Genomic DNA, 17408 nt, shown 5'->3' with positions numbered 1-17408 from the left:
ACAAAATTAAGCCAATTGCCCAAAAGTGATAAACTTGGAAAAGTGGATTTAACTTACAACGATAATACTGAATGGAATGATTATTCCACCTAATAACGGATAAGGTATGGTGTCTTCTTTGTAAGGGTACTTGATGGACTCATCATTACAGAATAATCCTCGTTGGAAGGGGGTATGCCTTGAAGTAAGAATTGCAAAAGGCAATCCAGCTAGCAAAAGGAATAAATGAAAATATCATTAAAAAGGAATATCAAAACTAATTAATGGCAATAATTATCCCAGAGACCGTGTTTAAAAATACATTTGCCATGAAAATAATAAGAGCACATGGAAAAAGGAAATGCAGCAACGCATGCAACAGAAGTTAGAAAAATTATAGTTTAGGGTAAAGATCTTTTTTTCTACAGGAACAATGCCCCCAAGTCCTCTATTAACCAATTTAACCAAGAGCACTTTCTTCCCTTTGTTTCTGCCCAAATACACTAAACTGATTTTAGGGGGAAAAAATCTCTTCTCATGCTCTTATTGTCATTTAATCACAGGGTTTTCAATACTATTTTCAAACCACTCTGTCAGGATCTTTACTTCCAAAAGGAAAACAGCATTTTGACATTCCCCATTTTATCTGGATAATTACTATCATATTTGGACAGGTCATGGTCACTGGCTAAGCTACTCAGAGTATCTAAACAAAGTTTTTCCTTTATCCACCCATTTCTGTACCATCTACAAGTTTAGAGCTGCTGTGAAAAGAAGTCTAAACTTAAACCAAGTTTCTCAAGAAAAGACGGACAATGGAGTCAAGCACAAAAGCACCTAAAAGAGCTCTCTCCTTTTTCATCATCAATGTTTTCCCTAAAAATCATGTCTCCCACTCATCTCCTAAAATGTCTAAACTTTTTCCTAAATGTGAACTTTTCCACTTCATCACTGCACCCAGCATCCTGATTAATACTGCAGCGTACTGACTAGGACTGCTTTCTAAGAGACAGAGTGTAGCAGAAACGCTCAACATGCGTTCTGCTTCAAGACTTTTCCAGGCATGGACGATTCTCTCCCTAAGTGACCATTCTTCCAGCAGTAATAAATACCATAAGCACTAAGCTAACATACTCACTGTATATTCAGGTGCTCTTTCCATGAAGCACCAAGTCTTGATGACTATTTACAGTTCTCATCAACTCTGCTAAGCCCTAAAGGCTCACTGACAACCAAGCTTCTACCACTCCGCCTGATGCAACAGACTACAAATATCAAGTGGGTTCAAGCGACAAAGGCCAAATGAAAAGGAGAAGCTGACGTTCCTGGTTCTTTTTACTTATCTTACTATTTTTCATTTAGACTCTGAATACATGAACCAAAGTTTATTTCTTTGTGTTAGCCAATTTGCCAAGCTGTTAACCCATTAGAAGTCTTTATGATGCGAGGAGTAGCCAAGAAGGCAGAGTAGGAAGACCCTGAGCTCACCTCCTTCGACAGGCACAGCAAAATTATGATTACTTACACAGCAACTATCCACAAGAGTGACCTGCAGATTAGCAGAAAAGATCTTCTACAGCTAAAGCTATAAAGAAGAAACCACAACAAGACAAGTAGGAAGGGTGAAGACACAGTATAGTCATCACCCATATTCCCAGCATAGGCAACCCACAAATGGGAGAATAATTACAACTGCAGAGGTTCTCCACAAGGAGCAAAGGGTCCTAGCTCCACATCAGGCTCCTCAACCTGGGGGTCTGCACCAGGAAGATTAACCCCCAGACTGCTTGGCTCTGAAAGCCAGTAGGGCTCACTTTTGGGAGAGCCAGAGGGCTGTAGGAAAGAGAGACTCCACTCTTAAGAGAGCACACACAAAATCTCATATGTTCCAAGACCCAGAAGCAGTTATTTGAATGGAGCTCGGTACGACCCACTTGGTCGACCCACTTGTTTATCTTGGAGAGCCTCCCAGGGAGGCAGAAGGTAACTAAAACTCACTCTGGAAACAAAGATGCTGGCAGCAGCCATTTTGGGAAGCTCATCCCAATTTAGAATCCTCCCTCCAGCCAGTCAGTGGCAGACCAGCCCTGCCCACCAGCCAGCACCAGCCCTGGGGTGCTCCAGGCCAGGCAGCTAGGTGGGCAGGAACAACAACCTACCTACCAGCACGCTGACTGCTGTAGAACTGCCTGAGCCCCCAGCTATCCCAGGACAAGACCTGACCCACCACAGGACCCAGGACGCAGCCCCACCTACAAGTGGGCTGCCACTAGCACTGGGACCCCCAGAAACCACACACATACACACAGCTAGCCCTTGACCCAACCCCACCCATTAGTGGGCCAGCACTAGCCCCAGGTCCTCCTGGGCCCCAACACTGCCCACCAACAGGCCAACCCAAGCCCCAGGACAACCACGGCCTCCCACAGCGAGTTGTATAAAGACCCAGCCCACCCACTGGCAGTCTAGCACTACCTCGGACACCCAGGACCGTGGCCCCATCCAACAGCAGGCCAACACCAGCTCTAGGACACCCTGGGCCCCTCAGCCAGCCATGTCAGGATCCATCCCCAACTACCTGGAGGCCATTACCAGGACTGGAGGCCATGCAGCCAGCCAACCCATGAGCCAGCCCCACCCACCACCCACCCCCACCCACCCCCACCCACCAGCAGCAGGCAGCCTACACAGAAGGCAGAGCCTGGTAACCAACGGGACCAAGGGCCACCCACACACACTGGTACAACCCACAACTGTCAGCTGGCTACAAAAGAAGGAGCCATGCAGCCCACATAGAGAGCATCCATAGAACATATAGCTCTGGTGACCAGAGGGGAGTGCTTTGCTGGGCCACACAGGACATTTCCTACATAAAGCCACTTCTCCAAGATAAGGAAATATAACCAACCTACCAAACACAGAAAAATAAAAACAGTAAATTAGGCAAATTGAGGCAACAGAGAAATTCATTCCAGATAAACAAGACAGAACCCCAGAAGAAGAACTAAGTGAAATGGAGATAAGCAATCTAACCAATCTACCCAAAAAAGAGTTTAAGGTAATGTTCACAAAGATGCTCAAAGAACCTGGGAGAAGAATGGATGAACACAGTGAGAAGTTAGAAGGTGTTTACAGAGTTAGAAAATACAAAGAAGAACCAAACAGGGCTGAAGTATGCAATAACTGAAATAAAAAACACTCTAGAAGGAATCCACAGTAGATTCAATGATACATAGGAACTTGAAGACAGAATTGTGGAAATCATTGAAGCTGAACAGAAAAAAAAAGAATAAAAAGTATAAAAACAAATAAAGACAGTTTAAGAGACCTCTGGGAAAACATCCAGGAAGCACAGAGAGTTCCAAACACGATCAACCTAAAAAGGACCACACCAAGAACATTATACTTAAAATGGCAAAAATTAAAAATAAAGGGAGATGGCATTGAAAGCAACACAGTAAAAGCAACAAGTTACGTACAAGGAAACCCCCATAAAGCTATCAGCTAACTTTTCAGCAGAAACTCTGCAGGCCAGAAGGGAGGGACACAATGTATTTAAAGTGATGAAAAATAAAAATCTACAACCAAGAACACTCTACCCAGCAAGGCTTCCACTCAGATTTGAAAGAGAGATCAAAAGCAAAAGCTAAAAGAGTTCAACACCAGGAAACCAGCTTTACAAGAGATGTTAAAGGGACTTCTCTAAGTGGAAAAGAAAAAGCGACAATTAGAAATATGAGAACTATGAAAGGAAAAATCTCACTGGTGAAGGCAAATGTACAGTAAAGAAATAATGGTAGTAGATCAACCACATATAAAGCTAGTAGGAAGGTTAAAAGACAAAAGTAGTAAAGTCACCTATATCCAAAATAAGTGAAGGGATACACAAAACAAAAGGATGTAAAATATGATGTCACAAACAGTAAAGGGGGGGGAGTAAAAATGAAGGGTGGTTAAAATGCTTTCAAACCTAACAGATCAGCAATTGTGTGTGTGTGTGTGTGTGTGTGTGTGTACATATATATCTTTCACATGGTAACCACAAACCAAATCTATAATAGATATACAAACAAATGAGAAGAGAGTCAAAATATAACACTACAGATAGTCATCATATCACAAGGAAAGAGAGCAAAAGAAGAAAGAAAAAAGAATCACAGAAACAACCTCCAAACAATTAACAGAATGGCAATAAGTACACACACATCAATGACTACTTTAAATATAAATGCTCCAATCAAAAGACTGCTGAATGCATACAAATACAAGACCTATATATATGCTGCCTACAAGAGATGCACTTTAGATCTAAAGACACACACAGACTGAAAATAAAAGGACAGCCTCTTGAATACATGGTGTTGGGAAAACTGGATAGCTACATTGAAAAGAATTGAACTGGACTGCTCTCTCACACCACATACAAAGATAATCAAAATGGATTAAAGACATAAGTGTCAGACCTGAAACCATAAAATTTCTAGAAGAAAACATAAGCAGTAAGCTCTTTGACATCAGTCTTAGCAATATATTTTTTTTGGATATGACTCGTCAGACAAGGGAGACAAAAGCAAAAATAAACAAATGGGAATACATCAAACTGAAAAGCTTTTGCACAACAAAGGAAACTATCAACAAAACAAAAAGGCCACCTACTGAATGGGAGAAGATATTTCCAAATGATACATCTGATAAGGGGTTAATATACAAAATATACAACTCAACATCAAAAAAACAAACAACCTGATTTTAAAATGGGCAAAGCGATTTGTATGGAAACACAAAGACCCCGAATAGCTAAAGCAATCTTGAGAAGGAAAGGCAGAGTTGGTGGAGTCAGGCTTCCTGACTTCAAACTATACTACAAGGCTACAGTGATTAAGACAGTATGGTACTGGCACAAAAACAGAAACATAGATCAATGGAACACAATAGAGCGCCCAGAGACAAACCCATGCACATATGGACACCTTATCCTTGACAAAGGAGGCACAAATATACAACAGAAAAAAGACAGCCTCTTCAATAAGTGGTGCTGGGAAAATTGGACAGCTACATGTAAAAGAAGGAAATCAGAACACTTCCTAACACCATACACAAAAATAAACTCAAAATGGATTAAAGACCTACATGTAAGGCCAGACACTGTAAAACTCTTAGAGGAGAACATAGGCAAAACACTCTACGACATAAATCAAAGCAAGATTCTTTTTGACCCACCTTCTAGAATAATGGAAATAAAATCAAAAATAAATAAATGGGACCTAATGAAACTTAAAAGATTTTGCACAGCGAAAGAAACCATGAACAAGACAAGAAGACAACCCTCAGAATGGGAGAAAATATTTGCCAATGAAGCAATGGACAAAGGATTAATCTCCAAAATATACAAGCAGCTCATGCAGCTTAATACTAAAAAAGCAAATAACCCAATCCACAAATGGGCGGAAGACCTAAACAGACATTTCTCCAAAGAAGACATGCAGATGGCTAAGAAACACATGAAAAGATGCTCAACATCACTAATCATTAGAGAAATGTAAGTCAAAGCCACAACGAGGTATCACCTCACACCAGTCAGAATGGCCATCATCAAAAAATCTAGAAACAATAAATGCTGGAGAGGGTGTAGAGAAAAGGGCACCCTCCTGCACTGTTGGTGGGAATGTAAGTTGGTACAGCCACTATGGAAAACAGTTTGGAGGTTCCTTAGAAAACTAAAAATGGAACTACCATATGACCCAGTAATCCCACTACTGGGCATATACCCAGAGAAAACCATAATCCAAAAAGAAACATGTACCATAATGTTCACTGCAGCACTATTTACAACAACCAGGACATGGAAGCAACCTAATTGCCCATCAACAGATCAATGAATGAAGAAGATGTTGCACATATATACAATGGAATATTACTCAGCCATAAAAAGGAATGAAACGGAGTTATCTGTAGTGAGGTGGACAGACTATCACACAGAGCAAAGTAAGCCAGAAAAACAAATACCGTATGCTAACTCATATATATGGAATCTAAAAATATAGTACTGATGAACCCAGTGACAGGGCAAGAATAAAGATGCAGATGTAGAGAACGGACTTGAGGACATGGGGTGGGGGTAGGGGGGTGAAGGGGAAGCCGGGACGAAGTGAGAGAGTAGCATTGACACATATACACTACCAAATGTAAAATAGATAGCTAGTGGGAAGTTGCTGCATAACATAGGGAGATAAACTCAATGATGGGTGATGACTTAGAGGGCCAGGATAGGGAGGGTGGGAGGGAGTTGCAGGAGGGAGGGGATATGGGGATACATGTATAAATACAGCTGCTTCACTCTGGTGTACCTCAAAAACTGACACAAAAGTGTAAAGCAATTATATTCCAATAAAGAAGGAGCCTTAAAAAATAAAAAAAAATAAAAATAAAACAGGCAGAGGATCTGAACAGACATTTTTTTCAAAGAAGACATACAGATGGCCAACAGACACATGAAAAGATATTCAGCATCACTAATCATCCGGGAAATGCAAATCAAAACCACAATGAGATGTCACCTCACACATGTCAGAATGGCTATTATCCAAAAGAAAACAAATAACAAGTGTTGCTGAGGATGTGAAAAAAGGGGAATCCCCATGCACTGTTGGTAGGAATGTAAATTTGTGCAGCCACTATGGAAAACTATATGGAGGTTCCTCAAAAAACTAAAAATAGAAGTACCATATGACCCAGCAATTCCACCCCTGGGTATTTACCTGAAGAAAACAAGAATGCTGTAAAAGATATATGCACCCCATGTTCACTGTAGCATTATTTACAACAGCCAAAGTACAGAAGCAAGCTAAGTGCCCATCAAAAGATGAATGGGTAAAAGAGATGTGCTGTGTGTGTGTGTATATGTATATATATATATATATATATATATATATATATATATATATATATAAGTAATGTGCTGTATATATATATATACACACATACACATATATACACACAATGAAATATTACTCAACCATAAAAAAGAATGATATCTTGCCATATGTGACAACATGGATGGACCTAGGGGGGAATTGTGCTAAATGAAATAAGCCAAACAGAGAAAGACAAACACCATATGATCTCACTTACGTGTGGAATGTAAAAAACAAAACAGGTGAACGAACATAGTCATAGATACAGAGAACAAATAGGTGGTTGACAGAAGCAAGGCAGCTGGGGAAAGGAGAGAAATAGATGAGGGAGATTAAGAGGTACAAACTTTCAGTTACAAAAATAAATGAGTCACAGGTATGAAATGTAGAGTGTGAGGAATACAGTTAATAATTATGTTCTGTCTTTGTATGATATGGTAATGGATGACAACTAGATGCATCATGGTGATCACTCTGAAATATATAGAAATATCAAATCACTGTTATATACCTGAAACAAACATAATGCTGTAGATCAATTATACTTCAAAATCAAACTAACAAACAAACTCATAGAGAAAGAGATCAGATTTGTAGCTACCAGAGGCACTGGTTGGGGGAAGAGGAATTAGATAAAGGTAGTCAAAAAGTACACACTTCCACTTATAAGATAAATAAGTACTAGCAATGTAATATGCAACATCATAAAGATAATTAACACTGCTGCATGGTTTTTTGGGGTTTTTTTCATAAATTTATTTATTTTATTGGCTGTGTTGGGTCTTTTTTTTGCTGTGCGCAGGCTCCTCATTGCCGTGGCTTCTCTTGTTGTGGAGCACGGGCTCTAGGCACGTGGGTTTCAGTAGTTGCAGCACAGGGGCTCAACAATTGTGGCGCACAGGCTTAGTTGCTCTGCAGCACGTGGGATCTTCCTGGAGCAGGGATCGAACCCATGTCCCCTGCATTGGCAGGCAGATTCTTTTTTTTTTTTTTAATAAATTTATTTATTTATTTTATTGGCTGTGTTGGGTCTTTTTTGTTGTGCGCAGGCTTTTAGTTGTGGTGAATGGGGCCTACTCTTCGTTGTGGCGCACGGGCTCCTCATTGCCATGGCTTCTCTTGTTGTAGAGCACAGGCTCCACGCGTGTGGGCTTCAGTAGCTGCAGCACATGGGCTCAATAGTTGTGGCACACGGGCTTAGTTGCTCCGCGGCATGTGGGTTCTTCCTGGAGCAGGGATCGAACCATGTCCCCTGCATTGGCAGGCAGATTCTTAACCACTGCGCCACCTAGGAAGCCCGGCAGGCAGATTCTTAACCACTGCGCCACCAAGGAAGCCCAACACTGCTGTATGTTATAAATTGTTAAGAGAGTTCATCCTAAGAGTTATCATCACAAGGAAGAAAATTTTTTTGTTTCTTTAATGTTGTATCTCTATGAGATGATGGATACTCCCTAACCTACTGCGGTAATCATTAAGAAATAAAATAAATGAAGTCCTTTTTGACTTGAAAAAACAAACAGTACCATTCTTAATCTTCAAGAGGAATGAATAAGTTAGTCAGCTACAATATTAGTATCTAGATATAAGGAGATAAATTTCAAGTTTCCAATAATATTTTAAAACATTTGAGCACAAATATTTTCACCTCAGATAATTTTAAAAAAACCCACCAACAACAATAAATAAATATGTAGCCAACAAAATATTTATTAAAGAACAGGTTTATAATGTGGCTAGAACCTGAGAATTTCAGAGAATGAAAAACAGTGCTATAAGAAAGAAATCTCTTACCGATAAAATAAAACAAGATAAATAAACCTAATAACTCTTAGCCTGCAGGTTCATGTTAAAAGTAAAGTATTGCCTTAGCTAATTTTATTACACTAGGTGGGAAGGAGAAGAGAAAGGGAAAATCCTTACACTTCATTTTCACTATGAATTAGAGAGTTTTTTCCCTTAGAGCTCTCTACAAATTAGCAAATGGAGTAATTAAAATTTAATTTATTCTTGCTTCACGTACCATTTATCTAGTGAAGATGCAAATTAAAAAGGCAAATGGTTGATGGCTGTTGTTTAAAAAAAAAAAGTCTTTAAGATGCTCCCAAAGCTATATTTCTAGTAAAGGCAACATTAAAAAAAAAAAAAAAAAAACTAGAGCTGACTTTGCTAACTGACCCTTATACTACCTCTCATGTCTGAATTCAGACTATCCTCTGATTCACCAAATTGTTTACATGCAGGGAAAGGGGTGAAATGCCCAAGCCTTTAATACAAATACCACAGTTGCAGCACAAACTCTTGGAACTCATCAGTACACACTGTGGAGGTGAATACTCAGATCTATAATTTTAATTGTTGCTGGACCTATGCAATAACTAAACGCTCATCCTTCAACCAATAACCACACTAACTCAATGAGCAAATTTATTCTGTATTTACAAAGAACCACCACTTCTAGAATTCATTTTACTTGTAAGAACTCTACACATAATAATGAAAACTTGCAGTGTCTACAATACGTATTTCTGAATTGGTTGAATTTTTCAATTAGCATTTCTTTCTTTCGGAGTAAAAAAAGATATGTACTACAGAAATTAAAACCACATAAGGGTAGTGTCCAAAACTCAGCAGGCTTTATATCCTTATTCTCAAGAAAAATTCATACTAATAGACCCAAATATATTGAAAAATGTTCTTAAGCACATCCATTAAGTTGTTTTTTTTCCCTCTTTGTCCACAAAAGAAATTACTCTTAGATTTAGAAAAAACTCTGTGGCAAATAAAATCACAAACAACTATAATTAGTCCATTTTTAAAAACAGGAGTATTCAAGTGGGCAAACACTGAGTGAATCCATTGTGCAAGGAATTCTGTGAAATGATACTAGGAATACAAAATTGAATAAAGCACAGTACATAATTACAGCAGAGAATAAACAGAGATACAAAGAGCTATGAGGTTTCAAAAGAGAACAGGAACTGGTGAGGCTGTAGGTGGTGATATTCAAAAAGGTGCTGGTTGTCAGAGTGAGAATCTCAGTAGAAGGGGTCCGGTATTAGAGACAGATTTGGGGATAAAAAGCATCCCTGAAGCCACAGAGGTAAAAGAAATTGCGTAAGATGGGCATGAAGTGAAAAGAAGCAAAAGGCAAGGCATGAGGCAATAGCAATTTTAAAGGGATGATCACAGCAAAAGGACCCACTGAGGCAGCACACTTAGTGGGCTGAGGGAAGATCAGGAGAAAGCAGTATCATTGAGGCCAAGTCCAAAGACAGCATTTCAGGAGATGCTGACTGGTCCACAGCGTCTGATGGGTTTTCAATTGCCAAACTTAGTAAAAGTGGTTTCAATAAGGAAGAAGGGGTAAAAACCAGACCACAGAGGTTTTAGTAAGGAAAGATAAGAAATAAGCAGGAATCTACCACAAATGCACACTATCCTTTTGAGAGTTTAAGTGAAGAGACTGTTATCACAGGAGGCCTTAGAAATATTTTTTAAGTTAATACTCATATTTGCACTCTCTCACATAAACCCACGAGATGCAGTGCGTCGAAGTCATTACCCAATGCCACTTCATTCTCATTAAATAACTAAACCCGAGTGTAGACCCCTCCAAAGAAGGATGGAGAGGAAGACCAAATCACCAGTTGTTCAATGACCCACTTAGGGCTGAAAAAGATGAGCTAGTCCAGAGTCGTGCTCTGGAAATTTTGGAACTTCAACAAGGACTGACTCAGTCAGAGCTGGCAAATAGCACTGCTCCACGCACAAGAAAGACTGGCTGGAGAAGAGGCTGAGGACAAAGCAGGTCTGCAAAGAAAACTGAAGTGACTAGTCTCACCCGACACTGAGAAAAGGTGAAAGCAGCTTTGATTCCCTACCATCAAAGGGCCACACTGATCTTGCTGTTTGGGGGGGCTGTTAAAGTATCTTGCATCGTTTCAACAAAACCCAATTTTACTTAAGCTAGTTAGAAAGGGATTCTGCTCCTTGCAACCAACAGAGCCATAACTAAAACAATGATAACCATTCTCCCTACTTTGAGACCATGTAGGTTATTATTGTTTGATTACCCTACATAATGCTATAATGAACACTTCTAAATACCAATCCTTGTTTGCATTTCTTATTATTTCCTTAGAATATATTTTTATATGGAATTATAGGCCAAAGGATATAAATGTTAAGGTCCTTGACAAGTTCCAGAAAAGTTATTTTACACCACCAATTTATTCTACCAGCCACAGTATATGAATGTGTAGAGAAGTGCAAAAATTTAAAGATATCTAATGCTGTCTTTGACATTTACTATAGATTTTATGGCAAAAGTGGAGGGTTCCATTTACTTTTACCTATTCAAATCAAATACCCTTTTCCTTTTACCTGAAAGATTACATTTCTAAAACAATGCCTTTTTGGGACTTTCCTGGTGGCGCAGTGCTTGAGAATCCGCCTGCCAATGCAGAGGATTCAAGTTCGATCCCTGGTCCGGAAAGATCCCACATGCCACAGAGCGACTAAGCCCGTGTGTGCCACAACTAATGAGCCTGTGCTCTAGAGCTCGCAAGCCACAACTACTGAGCCCGTGAGCCACAACTACTGAAGCCCAAGAGCCTAGAGCCCGTGCTCCACAACAAGAGAAGCCACCACAATGAGAAGCTGGCACACCACAACAAAGAGCAGCCCCCATTCTCTGCAACTAGAGAAAACCTGTGCCCAGCAATGAAGACCCAATGCAGCCAATCAATCAATAAACTTTTTTAAAAATGCCTTTTCATCATTTGTCAAATGACTGCAATTGTCATACAATGTTTGTTAATACTTCAGTTTACAAAATTCATTTTCATTTCCTTTTTTAAAACATCTTAATTAAGGTATAATTTACATACCAAAAAATTCAACCACTCTAAATACATAATTCAATGATTTTGGTAAATGTAGACAGTTGTGCAATCATCACCACAATCCAGTTTTAGAACATTTTCATTACCCAAAAATTTCCCATGAGCCCATCTGCATTCAACTCTTGTTCCCACCACCAACCCCAGGCAACCACTCATCTGTCTTCTGTATCTACACAGATTTGCCTTTTCTGAATATTTCATAAAAATGGAATCATACAATACGTCATATTTTGTAAGTGGCTTATATCACTTAGCATAATGTTTATGAGGTTTATCCATGTTGTAGCATGCATTTTGTTCCTTTTTATTGCTAAATAGTATCATATTGTATGTATATGTTACATTCGGTTTACCCAGTCACCAGGTAATGGATATTTGGGCTGTTTCCAGGTTTTGTCTATTATGACTAATATCACCATAAACATTCATGTACAAGTCTTCGTGTGGACATTATTTTCATTTCAAATGAGTAGACTCCTAGGAGTGGAATGTCTGGGTCATGTGGTAAGTACGTTTAACTTTTTAAGAAATTGCCAAACTGTTTTTCCAAAATAGCTGCACCACTTTACATTCCCATACTCTGCTTTTTAATATGCCCAAAGGGCTAGTCATATTAGTCCCATTTAAGAACCAGATTCTATGCACAGTAAACTCATACTCACAAATAAATATAGCCTTCCACCTTCTACGAGTGAATATTTACAATGGTTCAAAAGAGAGCAAGTGACATATAACTCATTGCTTCCACAAACTAGATACCACAAGAACATTTATCCAACCTTTTACCGGAGACAGAAAAAAACAACATAAGATCAGGGTCACACAACATCTTCTTCAACCTCCTTTTGCACAAATAATCAGGATCTTGAAACCATAATATACATGCTAACAACTGTGTTAGAAAGACTGGCAATGGCATGTCCAGGAAAACTAAGAAACTATGCTTAAAAACTTTTTTACATGTGAAGGGACCTCTTTCAATGAAAACTACAGACATACCTCCAGCAAATATTTTTGTTTTAAGTTTCATCCATGGTGTAGCATAGATGGGTATTTTGTTTCCTTTTATTTCAGAATAGTATTCCGTTGTATGTATATAAAATATATCAGATGCACAGGAGACAGTGGCATGCAATTCCAAAATCCACAAATATTTAAGGGATACACTGTCTCAGAGCTAACAGCAGTAGGCAACAGCCTGAGAAATCCAGATACAAAGATGTCTGGCACTTGAGATTTGTTGCAAAGTCAGGTACCATACCTCAACAGCCTGGAATATGAAAAGACCCTACTGGCAGACCAAAAAACCCCAAACAGAGAGGATGATGTCCATTTGTGAACTACATCAGGGATCACATTCTCCTTCTAATGCCTGAACAAAAGGGAAGGATGTAGATGGAGACAAGAAACCTAAAGAATCCAAAGGTACAGGTTAAACAGTAGAATAATGGGTCTATGATTATTTTTGCCATCTGACTGTACCCCTAGGCTAAGTAGGTATGTGAGGCATGCATGTATTTAGTCTACCTTCTCTATTAGATCATTTGTTTATTTACCAATGGGGAAAATTTCAAGTAGAAAAGAGTCAATTTTGAAAGTGCAAGTTGTCCAAAGATGCTAGTGAGTATCTGAAACATAATCATTTAATAAGATAGTAAAAAGAAGATGCCAATGCCTTATTTCCTCCTTCTGCTTACATTTAAAAGAATGAAACTGTGAAACTGTGGTAACTGAGAAAACCTGTTAAGTTACTCTGCCCCATTCATGCATGAATTGAAGTCCTCCAGGGTACATTGGGGCACATGATAAAATGTAGTTCAGGAAATGGAAGGAATGGACCAGAAACAAAAATAATTACTGAACTACAGCAAAAAAAAACAAAAGCCAAAAGGGAAGAATTAAGATGAGTATTACATAAGTGAAAGAAAACTTGGGACTACTGCATTCCTTTATCACTTAAAGCATGAATGCATTTCTTTTGTTGTAAACAATTAACAGCATTGCTGTATATATAATGTACTCTCATATTACATGGAGTGCTTATGTAAGTATATTTCATTAATATTAATCTTTACTAAACACAGGGTTTTAAAAAACAAAAATTTGTTTTTTTATTTTTATTTTTTTTTACTTTTTATTTTTATTTTTATTTTTTTTGGGGGGTACACCAGGTTCAATCATCTGTTTTTATACACATATCCCCGTATTCCCTCCCTTCCTTGACTCCCCCCCCCTCGAGTCCCCCCCACCCTCCCCGCCCCAGTCCTCTAAGGCATCTTCCATCCTTGAGTTGGACTCCCTTTGCTATACAACTTCCCACTGACTATTTTACAGTTGGTAGTATATATATGTCTGTGCTACTCTCTCGCTTCGTCTCAGCTTCCCCTTCACCCCCCGCCCCCTCCCATACCTCGAGTTCTCCAGTCCAATCTCTGTATCTGCATCCTTGTTCTTGTCACTGAGTTTTTAGATACGGAATCTAAAAATGGTACTGATGAACTCAGTGACAAATTAATTGCTTTCAACCTGCTTAACAAATAACTAAAATAAACTGAAGCTAGAACATTTTTCTATTTGTAAACTCTATTACTGTATCTTAAAAGAAAAACTTTGAAACAGTTTAATACTAACTACATTTGAACACAATTCAGTATACAGACCAAAAGGTTAAGGAACTCCATCCATAATCGAATTCTTAAGAATGTAGGAAACTTAAGGAAGATGTAAAAATAATTGTCACTTTCGTCAACATTAAGGGACATTATAATTCAGCTAGAGAAAATAAGATCTCAAAGAGATTTCTCTAACAAAGAAGCAATCATTCAATTCAACTGTTTAACAATTAACTGAGTCCCTACTGCTCTGTACAAGGCACAGGCTTAAGTTGGGGAGGGGCTATAGGTAATGGTACCGTTCTTAACCGTGGTCAAATTCTGGACTTATTTTGAAAGTAGCATCAACGGTATTTGCAGATGGATGGATTGGATATGTGTGAGAAATGAGGAGTCAACAATGATCCTAAGATTTTCCATTTGGGAGACCAAAAGCTTATTAAAGTTGGATTAACTGAGATGAGGAAGACTAGAGACTGAACAGGAGGAACAAGTAATAAATCCAGGACTTCATACTTGGATGCATCAAGTCTGAGGTGCCTATTAGCAGAGATGTCAGGGAGGCAGTTAGATGTAAGGTCCAACGGAGGAAAGGTCCGGGCTGAAGATATAAATTTGACACAGGTGGTGTTGGGGCCATGAAACTGGATGAGATCACCAAGGAACGAGTACAGAGGAGAAAACAGGACCCAAGCACTGATACCCAGAGCACTCCAAAATTAAAAGGTCAGGAAGAAGAAAAGGAGCTTGCAAAGTAAAATGAGTAAAAGTAGTCAGTGAAGCAGAATTAAAACCAGGAGAGTGCAGAAAATCCCAAGAAATCTATCCCCAAACTCCTAGAATGAATAAGTGTGCAGCAAGATCATAGGATATAAGGTCAACACAAAAATCAATCATACTTCTATACAGTAGCAATGAACAACTGGAAACCAAAATTTAAAGCACAATACCATTTATAATAGTTCAGAAAATTGAAATACTTAGGTATAAACCTAACAAAATATGTATAGTATCTTATATTGAAAACTACAAAACACTGATGAGAAAAATTAAAGACCTAAATAAAAGACATATCATCTTTCCGGATGGGAAGATTTAACAAAGTAAAGACATCAATTCTCCCCAAATTGATCTACAGCTTAAATGCAATTCTTATCAAAATTCCAGCCAGATTTTTCCATAGATACACTAATTCCAAAAATTTATGTGGAAAAGCAAGGGAACTAGATAGCTAAAATAAATTTGAAAAAGAATAATAAACTTGGAGGAATCATACTTCCTGAATTTTTTTTTGAGAAAAATGTACTATATTTTATTTTTCCCCATTTGATTTTAAGCTACTCAATATATCTTTTCTTACCACCAATATATAACTACAGTAATCAAGACAGTGTGGTATAAGAGAAAGGAAAGACACATGGTATACCAATGAAGCAAGAATAGCATCCAGAAATAGACCCACAAAAGGATAGTCAACTAATTTTTTTTAACAAAGGTACAAAAGCAACTCAATGGAGAAAGGAGAGTCATTTTAGTAAATGATGTTGGAACAACATCCATACACACACAAAAAAAAGATGAACCTTGACCTAAACCTCACAAGTTATACAAAACTTAACACAAAATGGATCACAGAGATAAGCAGAACACAGAAAATTATAAACCTTCTCAAAGAAAACATAGAAAAAAGTCTGTATAATAGGGTTAGGTGAAGAATTCTTAGACAATAACATCAAAAGCAGAGTCTATAAAAGAAAAAAATGTATATTCGTAAACTAGATTCATCAAAACCAAAAACCTGTGCTCTCAAAAGACACTTAAGAAAATGAAAAGGGGACTTCCCTGGTGGCGCAGTGGTTAAGAATCCACCTGCCAATGCAGGGAACACAGGTTTGAGCCTTGATCCAGGAAGATCCCATAGGCCGCGGAGCAAGTAAGCCTGTGTGCCACAACTACTGAGCCTGCACTCTAGAGCCCACGAGCCACAACTACTGAGCCCACGTACCACAACTACTGAAGCCCATGCGCCTAGAGTCTGTGCTCCACAATGAGAGAAGTCACCACAATAAGAAGCCTATACACTGCAATGAAGAGTAGCCCCCGCTCTCCGCAACTACAGAAAGCTGGCGCAGCAATGAAGACCCAAGGCAGGCAATAAATTAAATAAGTAAACAAACAAATAATTTTAACAAAAAAAAGAAAATGAAAAGATAAGCTACAGACTGATAAAAAAAAATACTTGCAAATCACATATTCAACAAAACTTTCTGTACCAGAATATATGAAGATCTCTCTAAACTACACAGTTTTAAAAAAATCTAATCGGAAAATGAGCAAAAGACTTGAACATACACTTCACCAAAGAGGTATACACAGATGGCAAACAAGCACATGAAAAGATATTCAACATAAGTGGCCATTAAAGAAAAGCAAATTAAAACCCTAATGAGATATTACTGCACATTTATTAGAATGGTGAAAATACTGACAATACTAGTGCTGGTGAAGATGCAGAACCTTACACACTGCTGGTGAGAATGCAAAATGGTACAACCACTCTGGAAGACAGTTTGTCAGTTTCTTATAAATTTAAACACACACTTACCAGAAGACTTAGAAATCCCATTACTGGGTATCTACCCTAGAAAAATGAAAACTTGTGTTCGCTCAAAAACCTGTAGACATGTGTTCATAGTTTTACGTGAGACAGTCAAAAACTGGAAATAACCAAGATGTTCCTTAACAGACAAACAGATAAACTGTGATACATCCATATATCAGAATACTACTCAACAGTTAAAAAAAAATACATCATTGATGCACTCAACAACTTGGAGAGATCTCAAGGGTATAACTGCAAGGGGAAAAAAAGCCAACTTAAAAAGGATAAATACTATATGAATCTATTTATATAACATACTTGATAAAATTACAGTGAGGGAGAATCGGTCAGTGGATGCCAAGGGTTAGGGACTGGGGGAGGATGTGATTATAGA

General features: G+C 38.4%; 1 protein-coding gene across 3 annotated transcripts in view; it reads right to left on the bottom strand.

Annotated features, from left to right (window-relative positions):
• Window positions 1-17408, bottom strand: part of PLPP1 (phospholipid phosphatase 1) — a 90287-nt gene that overhangs the window by 33579 nt on the left and 39300 nt on the right. Inside the window, exon 2 of one of the 3 annotated variants that reach the window (XM_057743458.1) lies at window positions 58-209. The exons of the other annotated variants lie outside the window; for them this stretch is intronic. Coding sequence (XP_057599441.1) covers window positions 58-209 — 152 coding nt within the window. The remainder of the gene's footprint in view (window positions 1-57; window positions 210-17408) is intronic. 3 annotated transcript variants of the gene reach the window in all.

The sequence above is a fragment of the Hippopotamus amphibius genome, chromosome 1 (assembly GCF_030028045.1).
Source record: "Hippopotamus amphibius kiboko isolate mHipAmp2 chromosome 1, mHipAmp2.hap2, whole genome shotgun sequence".
NCBI lineage: Eukaryota > Metazoa > Chordata > Mammalia > Artiodactyla > Hippopotamidae > Hippopotamus > Hippopotamus amphibius.
This window is presented reverse-complemented; position numbering and strand designations above follow the sequence as displayed.